The following is a 12,622-nucleotide window of genomic DNA, read 5'->3' as shown; positions in this document are numbered from 1 at the left end:
GCAAATAAATCCTAGGCTTTATGCAGGCTTGTGTTGGAACAGCCCACATAAACTTATGTTCTTCCATTTTTACCATCAGCACAAAATTTAGAACTTAGAACCGAAAATAATAAGTATAAAAATTATAACTACCTACAGAATATGCAGACCAAAGTTGGAAAATTATAATTTAAGAGTACTATAACCTCTACAGTCACAGCTGTTTGGGGTTGAAGAATACTTGGTTTGTCCAATTCTACCAAATAATTAGGTTATGGCTTCCAATTTAAGATGACCGGGCGAGTTGGCCGTGCGGTTAGGATCGTGAAGCTGTGAGCTCGCATCCGGGAGATAGTGGGTTCGAACCCCACTGTCGGCAGCCCTGAATGTGGTTTTCCGTGGTTTCCCATTTTCACACCAGGCAAATGCTGGGGCTGTACCTTAATTAAGGCCACGGCCGCTTCCTTCCCATTCCTAGACCTTTCCTTTCCCATCGTCGCCATAAGACCTATCTGTGGCGGTGTGACGTAAAACAAATAGCAAGAAAAGTTAATTTATTATTTTCTTTCATTGTTAGAAGTATTTTATAGGCATTTTTAATGCAGCGCTTAATTACTACCAGTTTAAGATATTACTCACATGTAGATAGTTAATTTACTGTCTGCTGTTACACATATGAAGAAGTTTACAAAGAGCGGATTACATTCTATGTGAGGCACAGAAGTATTAGGCTACAAGTTTATCAGTATTTTTGATGTAGCTAAATCTTTGTGAATACAAATTAGAGACAATAAGTATCAATGAGTACAATAAACAGTACCGACACCTACGCTGTGGAAAGAAGTCGTCTTCACAAGAATTCAGACTGCACACTGTCATATATCGCGTAACGCGTTTTCCAATTGACAGCGCGGAAACCTATCTTTCTCTCTGAACTTTTTGTACAGGAAAGTAGTGAACAGATTTCGCATCCGTTTTATACGATTTGCAACCGTATACAGAGCAGTACCTCCTCAAATTTGACAATTTTCTTTCTGTTTCCATCACGACGTCAATGCTTCGCCATGTAAATAAATCTCACCAGTCACTATGTTGCAGCTTCAACATTCTACCGCGTGGCTGCGCCATCCAACTTTTCTGACGTCAATAACGGATTACATTACTAGCAGAGTTTAAATCTCCCACTTTCATATTATTGAAGACAAGACTGAGACAGAAAAATTAAAGTAACAAACTTGTTCTAGCCCATGGCAGAAGACATGGTGCATTGCACACACTATATATCTCACCAGAGATGAATTTAGGAAATTCAGAATGGAACAGGTGTATTATTTAAAGTATAAGGATGTGTGTTCTCTCTGGATAGCAGTACACCAAGTGAAATTGAATCAAGTTAATGCAGTGAGAACACCGTTGCACGTATGAACTCAGATCACGGATGAAACTATCTTTACATCGGTCTGTTCATAGGCTAAGAAAGGTAAAATATAAAATTTTTTGTACAAGGATGAGACAAAGCTCAGCTAAAGTTAAGCCTCACAATGTGAAGACCAAAACTCAGTAAGTCCCTAAGGGACCAAAAACCATGTTTTAAGGACCTAAAAGCAAATGTTATGGAGATATTGGCACCACACTACCCCCGCCTAGGAATTAGATGAAGAAATAATAATCGGCCGTAAGCATGGTAACAACAGCTCAAGGATTCAACAGCAGAATACAGGCCCTGTGTTTGAAGTAGACACGTGTGAGCGTACGCAAGGCCAAGGAGAGATCCTTCTTAAACATTTTAAACTCATAGTTAGCGTTAATCTGCTAAGATACTTATTGTTTCTGGAACCATATTTCCATATTCTTGTCAGCATCTGGTGAGAAGAGATGCAAAAAAAAAAAAAAAAAAAAAGTCCAAAAGGGCTGAGTTTATGAATGTTCCAGCATATGAATGTAATTTAAAAGCTTTTCAGTCCGTCGAACACACAGTTTCATATAAATAATACATTATAACATACCTGTAAAAAACTCATTATTAAACAAGGAATAAAAATACACACTATTGAACAAAGAATGACATGTTTCATTCTTAAAATAATATCAGCAGATTCTATCGTCACATTCAATATTTGGAAATATTCATGTTTATTTCTGTGCAAACACCTAGGAATTTGAAACTTATCGTAACAAAGGTCACCACTCCAGCATACATGAATATTGAATGTGACAACAAACCCAGACATCTACAGGCGACTTAATCTGTTCAATCAATCTCTGCAAATCAGACGAGTAATGAAAATCACTGCTAAATTGTAACTTCATTTACCAAACTATTTTAAAAGACTCCCTTGTGTAATTGCAAAATACTCACCCAAGATGGCATCACCCAAAAATTCCAGCCTTTGGTAACAGTCAGTTACTCTGTTCTGAATATATGACGCATGAGTCAAGGCTTGCAATAAGTAGCTGTGATCCTTGAAGTGATAGTTCAATGCAGTCTCTAACTTCTCAATTTCTAAATAGGGCAAGTGGAAATACACGTCTTCAAGTTTGTTTGTCTTAGCGTCTATAAAGGCCGTGTTTGCAGGACTCTTCAGTAACTTACAAACATCTGCTGTGGTTGGAGGAATAATTTCAAACCATCCCAACAACTTTGCTGCACCCTCAACACCATATCCCTGAAAAACAAGTTATTCCAGAAGTTCATTAAGATTCTAATTTATGATCAATAGCTACAGACAATGACAAATAAACTGCTATATCTTTATCAATAACAACAGGTGAACAATTTGAAACAATTCTATGTTGTAGATGCTATTTGAGAGTGTGCCCAGAAAATAAATATACATCACACATAAACAGAAGGGGATTTTTGTACTGCATACTGTGGCTACACTGGCTTTGACTGCGATTCTTTCACTTTGCTCTCCTATTCATCTAGCGGTGGTGCGCCAAAAATGGTTCTGCCGATCCAAAATCCTGCCAAGTGTGAAGCGTGCTCCGTCAAATGGGTTTTGTAATTCCAAAAGTTGAGCAGCCAGCAGATATTCTCTGATAAATTGTAGTTGCTTATGGGACCATTATGAATAGATAAAGTGGTGTCATTAATTCTCCGAAGGCAGAACCAATATTCTTGATGAACAGATAAGCACTACACTCAGAACTCAATTCGCCTCTCTAGATCGCACGAAGCACACGTTACGTAAGCAGCAAGCTGGCCTTGCCTCTCTCGTCATAGCTGCGCATGGCAAGCTGCCTTGCATAACAGGACTTTGACCTGACCTTCAATGCCTCACTTCACGTAACTTCTACACTGCTGAAGTCAACGTCTCTTTTGACACCAGCAGGTGGTTTTCAACCACCACTCGTCTACTCAGCAATGGCTTATTGACTTAATCGCCTCTTCAGATTACCACCTGGCACAAATAATTTTTGTCCATCTTTTATTCATCTGCAAGATCTTCTAGAACATGAATTCTTACAGTTTGCTTGGCCTGCACTGTTCAAGATCTTGGATATTTTAACCCCTAACAACACTATACTTTTCCTTAGAAGAAAATATACACAGTCAAAGTTAAGCAAGTCAGTTTCATAACTGCAACATAACCTAGATCTTTCAGAAACCTTTGCCGACCTAGTGGCATTTCAGTATTCTTTAATATTTATCAGTGTAAGATTCACTTTTAATGATTGTGTGTCAACATTTTTTATTTTTTAGTTTGTTTTACGTCACACCGACACAATAGGTCTTATGGTGACGATGGGATGGGAAAGGCCTAGGAGTGGGAAGGAAGTGGCCGTGGCCTTAATTAAGGTACAGCCTGGTGTGAAAGTGGGAAACCACAGAAAACCATCTTCAGGGCTGCCGACAGTGGAGTTCGAACCCACTATATCCCAGATGCAAGCTCACAGCTGCGCGCCCCTAACCGCACAGTCAACTCGCCCGGTAAGATTTCATTTAAGGACACCACATGTAAAATCTTGAGATCTGCAAGTTCACTTGCATTTTTTTTTTTTTTTTTTCAGTATCAATTTTCTTATACATTTATACTCAATCAAAATGTTAACTTTTTTCGTCAAGAAAGCTACTTTTGTACAATCAAGCTGTTAACTCTCTTTAATTATTGTTAAATTTAAAATTATTTATTGTATAAACTTTTGGATAGGCCTAACGATATAATTTCTTTCTTTACCTGATGAAATACCTTGCCGGAAAACGATTTGATGATAAGTTAAAAGTCAAGACATGGTTGAATTAAAGAGACAGGCGGCAGAATTCTATTACTCTAGAATGCAGAAGCTACTAACAAAGCTAATTAAGTGTATGGATAATGATGACCGTTGTACACATAAGAGATGATATGCACAATACAAAGTAAATGATTTATTTGTGAACACTTTTCACTACGTACAATAATTATTCTTGCTGTCTTTGCCCAGACATGAATAACAAAAATCTCTCTAAATAGATTCCTGCTGTCGAATGGCAATGCTACCTGAATAGGTACGAGGGCAGATCAGAAAATAAGTTGCACTTCCCAGATATGGCCATTAATTACACCACCTATACAACAGTAACACGACTATAACGACATAGTTTCCAAGGGACTTCAAACATTTCTGTGAACGCACAACCAACTTGTCAATGCCGGATGCATAGAAATTTCCTCCAGCGTTCTGCAACCACTCTGAGACAGAGGCCTTTACCTCCTCATCGGTCTGGAAACGTCGACCACCGAGCTCCGTTTTGAGCTTACCGACCAGATGAAAGTCACATGGCGCTACGTCGGGACTGTAGGGTGGATGTTGCCAGACCTCGCACTTGAAACGCTGCAGCAGTTCTCTCGTTTGGCGGGCCTTGAGAGGTGTTGCGTTATCGTGCAACAAAATCACACTGGCGCTCAATTTCCCCCGCGCTTCTCTTTAATCGCTTTACGCAACCGGTGCAACGTTTGACAATACAATGCCGCGTTTGATCGTCGTTCCCTTTGGCATGAATTCCACGTACAGCAAACCCTCCATGTCAAAGAACACTGTCATAATCTTACCGGATGAAGGTTTAACCTTGGCCTTCTTTTGTTGTGGTGATGACGGGTGCACTCATTCCATCGATGTTCGCTTCGTTTTGGGGGCGAAGTGGTGGACCAACGTTTCGTCGCCTGTGACGAGTCGCCGCAGAAACCCGTTTCCGTCTGCGGCATAGCGTTGCAAAAATGCCAGGGAGAATTGGAAATGTTGTCCCTTGTGCTCATCGGTGAGAAGACGTGGGACCCATCTTTGACACAGCTTACGATATCCAAGGTCTTCGTGAACAATGGCAAACACACTGCCATACGACATGATCAGCTGCGTCGCGATTTCTCTCAGTTTAATGCGCCGGTTCTGTCTAATGGTCGCATTTACACTGTTGACCTTTGCACGGGTCCTGGACGTTGCGGGTCTGCCTTCGCGATGGTTGTCCGTGATGACACCACTTTACGATACCTTGCCGGGAAGTGGTCCACTCCCCATACACAGCACTAATTTCACGACGAATGTCCATGTAATTCTTCCTTTCGGCCCATAGGAATCGGATTGTCGCAAGCACCTCATATATGGAGTGAACGTCCAGTTGACACGCCATTGCATTTGGCCGCTATTCACACAATACTAGACGAGACACCACAGCGACCTGCCTAACAGACATGTGGGTAGTGTCTGTCCCTTTCTCCGCTGTGCCCACGTTTGCGACACACAGTGCACTGCTGCGGCGCGTTAGTGCAACTAAACTTTTGATCCACCTACGTACATTTAACATGCATGAGCTGGTTGATCTATTACAGAAATCATTACCAAACTGCCTAACCTAATATTTTCAAATTCTTCACGTTGCTAGAACACAATGCAAATAAAAGTTTCTGAAGGCTGTTGCCTAGAACATACATTCTGAGAGCGAGAAAGGACATAGCCGAAAACTACATGAATATTACAATCATAATACAAGGGCTGGCCAGAAGAGAGACGAAGACTAAATCCAGTAGAATACTGAAAATAAGAGTAAGTAGGGCTAATGGGTTTGTCCTGAGTTGAAACCTCTCGGTTCACCTTTTAAAGAGGGGAAACCTCCGTGCCCTACTTGCGGTGTAGCTAGTCGCTGTATTGCCTGCATACAGCCTCCGTCCGCTTTCCACCTGGACGGCATATATATAAGCCACAAGCGTGATGACATCACTGCTGTGTATGCTTGCTGGCAGGAACATGCAGCACTTCTGGAAGGCTTGCTGAGTAGCGTGCTGTGTTCAAAACAAAGCTGGCGTACCACAATACGGTTGGAAAGTCAAGTATGTACCGGTAATTCATTCACAGTGGAAGTACTGTCAACCAAACATTATGCAAATGCAAATTGGCCTTTCTATAATTGCTTTCCGGTCATGCTTCATATTATAATACTGTGAGAACATTTGAACTAAGAGCCAGCTGTGCGTTTTCTTTTCTCTTTCCTTTTTTTCCTATCGGCGATGCCGGTAATCGTTGCAATGTGCTGGCAGAGTTCAGTGGTGCAACCATACAACAGTAACGTGAACTATTTTAAGAAGTTGATAAAAAAAATATGCAAGCACTCGTAGTTTTATGCAACTTAATATCGTGACCATGGGACCTCCAATTTTAAAAGGAATCCGAATAACAGAGACAGGAATTTTAATTTTTTAAATGCCACATGCATCGGCCAGGATTCAGAACACAGCCGCTTTGGTGAGAAGCCAGAGACTACAGTACTTGGCTAAACCAGTATATTACATTTTGAAAGGAGATGCTGAAACTACAGTACCATCCTTTGTCAACACATTTCTGGCATCTCTTTTACCCTAAAACTGTGAACAGTCTTTCTGGAAGACTGAGCACTGTTTTGTCAAGTGCGAGTGTTTTTCTGAGAGACTGCGTGTTTCTTCTGCCGTAGGTTTATAATTGGACACCAGATGACACTAACATCCTTCGATGTTAGGCCCCTTAAAACAAGTCTTTGAAAAACAAGCAACGGTCTGGAGAAGTTTACTTAACTGCAGAAGCGATGGTTCTTTCATACGTTCTTAGAATAAAGATTCCAGCCCGCTTTATTGACGATTCTGAAATCAAGCGCTTGATTTTCAAAGCTCTTAAGTGATAGTACTGACAGTGACAGTAGTTACTGTGTTAATTCTGATGAGGAAATTATTCCTGAAAGTAGTGAAAGTGACACCGAAGTACAAGGTGCATGGGAAGTACCTGGAAATTCCAAAAACCAGAATGATGGTTTTTAAATTTTATTTTTTATGATTTGTTTTATGTTGCACAGACACAGATAGATCTTATTGTAATGATGGGTTAGGAAAGGCCTAGGAGTGGGAAGGATGCAATTAAGGTAGAGCCCCAGCATTTGCCTGGTGTGAAAATGGGAAACCATAAAAACCATCTTCAAGGCTGTCGACAGTGGGGTTCGAACCCACTATTTCCTGGATGCAAGCTCACAGCTGAGCACCCCTAACCGCATGGCCAACTCGCCCAGTGAATGATGTTATTATTGGCAGTACGTCAATATTAGAAGGAACTAGTGAAGGAGTATGTGTGAAATGGACTGACATAGAACTCCAAGAAAGTAATTATCCAGGTCACGATGTACCATTTGCCGATCATCAGCTTGGGCCTATGAACTTGCCTCCCCATAAGTTAAGTTAAAAGAACTCAAAATCTGTTTTGTTAAAAACTTGTATTTTACTTAGCATTCGAAATGAAAAGAGGAGAATTGTGGGGGAATATGTAAGAACATACTTGTGTGTTTCAGAATACCATGTTTCAGGAATAAATTATCTATGAGAAATTCTTTTGCTAGAGCATAATATTTGAACAATTTCCTTTGTTCAAAATTTTTATAACTGTATTTTACAATAGTTAGAAATTGTGACAATATTTTTTGTTATTTCTGTCAACTTCATGTAGATCAGTCTTTCAGCTTTCTATTGGTGTATAATATGGATTTATTAGGATTAATATGTGATTACAAGCATGGTTTTATTTGCATGGTTATATATTGAGGAAAATAACTGCAGTGTTTGACAGATAAACCTGCAGCAGTTCTAGGGTTAAGACTTTAGAAGTTTCTATAACTTTAGCAATTTAGTAATCTTTCACACAAGAGCCATTTGAAATTCCTACTTCTTTTTTAAGATTCCTAAGTGACTTTTTTTTGTTTCTTTTGTCTTTGGTATTTTTCCAAATGATGATCCATGTCATCTCATTCAACTTCAATGAAAACTAAGCAGTCTTTTTAGTTTTGTTACTTTAGCCCAAAATTTATTATAAAGAGTGGAGTGTTTTATGACCTGGAATTTTTACATCCAGGACTCTTCCTTGAAATCATGTTTGGACTTGAAGGGCTGACTGAATTAACATATAGGCTACAGTATGAATCATAAATGAACACACATTGTGCAGTTGTGAACATACAGAGTTGTAAAACAATTTGTGTTAGTAGGTAATAAATTTCATATTATTCCATATTGAAGAGCAATATAATGTAAAACAAGAGCTAAAAGTTTTCCACCTGTTCAATACTTCACACACTCAAAAGTTATGTACAAAACTGGCTAGAGTGATATTTTTGCTTCGCAGACTTAAAGGATCAGTTAGTAGCAGTCAGACGATGAGTGCATACTATGCCTTCTTTCACTCACACTTATCATATCGTTCCCACTCTGGCAAACTAGCGAAAGTGACAAACTAGGGAATCTGTACTTCTGAAGTTTTGGTGTAGATTTTATTGGTTAAATATTGTCTACCCTCTGACAAAGTCTCACATCTGCAACTCGTTCTATATGCCTAACACATGAAACCAATCATTAAATATAAATATAAAAATTGATTTGACGTGAGTAATCACAACTTCCTTCAGCTCCTCTAATCTTTCGACAATTTTCAGATTCGCTAGTTTGCCAGAGTAGGGACGATATGGTACCTTGTTATGGGGTAACTCAACAGGGGCCCAAGATGTGTTCAAGTGACAAAAGAAGGCTATAAGATAAGGTAAGGCCACAAGGGAGTCATGTAGACGTATGTTCCAAGAACTTGCAATTACGACTCTTCCCTCCTTATACATTTATCATAGTATACTCAATACTAAAGAAAATCTCATCGACTTAACAACTCGCAGAAATGTACACTCATATGGCACAAGATATAGGAACGATTTAGATTTACCACATGTTAGGCTGAGGAAAACACAAGAAAACTATAGGTATAATGGCATTAAATTATTCAACAAACTACCTGCCCAACTAAAGGATATGCTCCTATGTAACTTCAAAAGAACCCTTAAAAATTGGTTGACATCCAATAGCTTCTACTCAGTATCTGAATTTGAAGAAAAAGTAGCACTGTTTCAAGGTGGGTAATAAAGGCCAACGCCATCCTAACACGTTGGTAAATTAGTAGTTATTTCTCACTCTTTTGGACGAATAGTGTTATGTTTATTTTAACTCTTGTGTATATAGTTGCATTTATTTTATGTGCTTAACCCGATGAGTGCTACGCCTATAGACGGACTGACGCGGCTGGTCCACCAGTGCTACGCCCGTCTATAGACGGTGCGCGAGAATTTAATTTTTTTTTGAGTTTCCCGGTTCAATTTCAAGTGCGAATTTGATCTCTGACATGTTCTGCCATCTGTTGGGCATTATGTAGAACTAACTAATCAGAGATTATAGCTTCAGGAAGTAACTTACAGAGCTTTTTGTAGACGAGAAGAAATATATGCTGGCTCCCATGTGCAAGTGCTTTATTCATTGGATTACTATAGGTTCCTTCCAACACGCAGTTTGCTGTCAGTACATGGACGCATCCATATACCGCTCTATACACATGCGCTGACTTGTATCGGTTCCGGGATTGATACACGATTGGGTTGTGTTGGAATGGATTCTCGTTCATGAACTCCAAGGAATAGGAGTAACAGCAATTACTGTACTAACCTGGTGTAATGCCGATATTTTCCCATATTGCCCGTAATGTCTTTTATGATGCTCACTTCTTTCATATCGATTTGTAATATCTTGAGCAACTCCTCGGCTAATGCGGAAATGCTCGCAAAACTCATTTTCATTATACTGAGGAACAGTTTCTTCTGAAAAATACATCGTATTTCAATAATATTTTGCTTCACCTGGTAGCTTTTGTGCCTTCATAAACTATAGACCGTCACCTAAATAATTTTCATTTCTTTTTCTTTTTGCGAAAAATAGTACTTCCTCTTCTTCACTTGTTAAAGAGTGTAAAAAATCGTCGTCACTATCCATCCTAACCTCAGTAACCAAATAGCTGATTAATTTTTTAATGGGAGAAGAGCCCGCAATGTGCATAAAAACAGCTGATTAAGGAACTCCAAAGAAAGCAGTGTACAGCAGGTGGTAACGATAATGTTTCTGCACATGTCACAGAAATGTACGGCACAGTACATGCTTTAGACTGCGGACTAGTTCCGACCGCCAGGGATTGATGCGAAGAGTTTGTTGGAACGCCTGACTGCAGTACACGGACGAATACATGGACGCAATTTTGACTGTGTTGGAAAGGATTTTTCGTATTGCGCATGCGCAAAGTGACCATGTACTGGTACAAGGACTGTGTTGGAAAGAACCTCATATTGTATGCATTTTAGACGCCTTGTATTTACACAGAAAGTACCCGATGCCCTTAAAATCGTGACTATCCTTGTAAGATTTCCCGCCATGGCACTTCTCTCGTACTTCAGAAATGTAAACACTTGCCGCGTCACAAATTATTCTAAAGACTCATTAATACATGCAATCACCTCGATTCACGGTTTAAACCTTTCAAATGCCACGGGAAAAAAACTATTTCCGACATGTATCCAACAAGGTGCATTTACAATGTTCAAATAATGCACTTGGATAAATCACTGACAAACATAACCTCACGCAACGAAAGAAAACAAATCACACAATTCAAAGACGAGGATAAATTATGCTGGTTCCCCTGTGCAAATGCATTATTTTTTGGATTACTGTACTGTTTGCTTTTTTAAATGCTTTATACTGGCATGGAAAGTGCCCAACGCCTTTAAAACATTGTGGCTTATCAAACTTTCCTATGACGAGGGGATAAAGTTTCTCGCTTCCATGTGCATTGCAACGCACTACAATGACCGCCATCCCCCACTCTTGTACAATTGCCCAGCTGGCACTTTCTCCTTTAAAACCATAAGACAGTTTGGGTTCGCATTAAAATAAAGCAATGCAGTTTCATCGGCATTGACAGTATTGTTCGGTGCCTACGAATTTATTATACGAGCCACGTTTTTTCGTCAACTGTCGGCATTGCCAGTGTTCGCGGATTCTGTTTTTCCACACACTGCCTGTTGCGTGATATTACGTCGTTCCTTAAAAGGTTGAATACAAATGAATTCCGAATTCGTTCAACTTGGTAATCATGAAACGGACTGTAGACCTACCGAAGTGAGTGTAAATGCGGAAAGCTACGGTACCTCTCCACGTTCCGGAACACGCGTTCTATTAATACGCCGATAAATTTTGAGTTGAAATTACTCTGTAACATACTATTGTCTTAAAATGTAAAGGCAGTTTCGAATTAAAAGTCTGAATTTTGGTAATGGGCCGACATTGTACTTCGAATTACAAATTATCCGTATTTCGAATTAAACAATTTAAATAACACACAAAACTGTATCTCACGTTTCCGGGAACGAGACCTCCTTTGAATTAGGCAGGATTTTGAATTAACCGATTTCGAATTATCGAGGTTCTACTGTATTATACCGTTGGGATCCTTTTCTCCTTTTGTGTTTGTCCTGTGTTTCTAATCTTGTACCACCTCTATTTATCTTTATCTCATATCTTCCCTTTTCCTGTATTAACCCTTTGGCACTCAGCCTATATGGAGGGGTTTACTCAAAGACACTTAAGACTAATTTCTGTCATTTTCCACACCAAGTTACAAAAAAATCAACACGTAAACAGTTTAACAGACATTAAAATAAATCACACTAATACAGGAAACTATGAGCATTTCAGAAATTAATATACCTAGGACGTATTGTTATTGGTAAAGCTAAAAAAAATTATTAAATTTTGAAAATAAATTTAAAAAAATAAATTTTGGTTTTTAATGACAGAAAAATCAGACATTATTGCGTCTTCCTTCTTTACTCTTAGACGTGAAAGAAAGAAGATTTAATTCTGAATAATTTAACCTCTTAACTGGGTATTATAGATGTGCTTGGTGTAACCTGCCCTGTGTATTTTTTCACCAGATGGTTGTTACACGGTAGGATATTCAGAAAAGTTAGTTATACCACTAATATCATTTATCTGTGACACAAAAAGTAAAATAAAGGCGTTTTAATTAATTAATTTTAATGTTAGAGAAATGTTGAAACATTTTTACATTAACTGCAAGGTCATATACCTGTTTGGAATTTCCGAGTTTGGCCCTATTTTATAGCCGAAAGTTGAAACAAATAAAAGCCAGGGGTATTTACATATATCATATCATGCATGTGACATTCTGAACCGTTTTTCATTAACTGCAAGGTCATTTACCTGGTTTATACAAATTTGAGTGTTTTGTTCATATGTTACCACCTAAAATTAAAATAAATAAAAGAAAG

General features: G+C 38.9%; 1 protein-coding gene across 1 annotated transcript in view; it reads right to left on the bottom strand.

Annotated features, from left to right (window-relative positions):
• Positions 1 to 12,622, bottom strand: part of Dcr-2 (Endoribonuclease Dcr-2) — a 396,960-nt gene that overhangs the window by 52,565 nt on the left and 331,773 nt on the right. The window contains exon 22 of the mRNA XM_067143947.2: positions 2,339 to 2,645. Coding sequence (XP_067000048.2) covers positions 2,339 to 2,645 — 307 coding nt within the window. The remainder of the gene's footprint in view (positions 1 to 2,338; positions 2,646 to 12,622) is intronic.

The sequence above is a fragment of the Anabrus simplex genome, chromosome 3 (genome assembly GCF_040414725.1).
Source record: "Anabrus simplex isolate iqAnaSimp1 chromosome 3, ASM4041472v1, whole genome shotgun sequence".
NCBI classification, from domain to species: Eukaryota; Metazoa; Arthropoda; class Insecta; order Orthoptera; family Tettigoniidae; genus Anabrus; species Anabrus simplex.
Note: the sequence above shows the minus strand (reverse complement) of the source record. Positions and strands in the feature narration are given on the sequence as shown.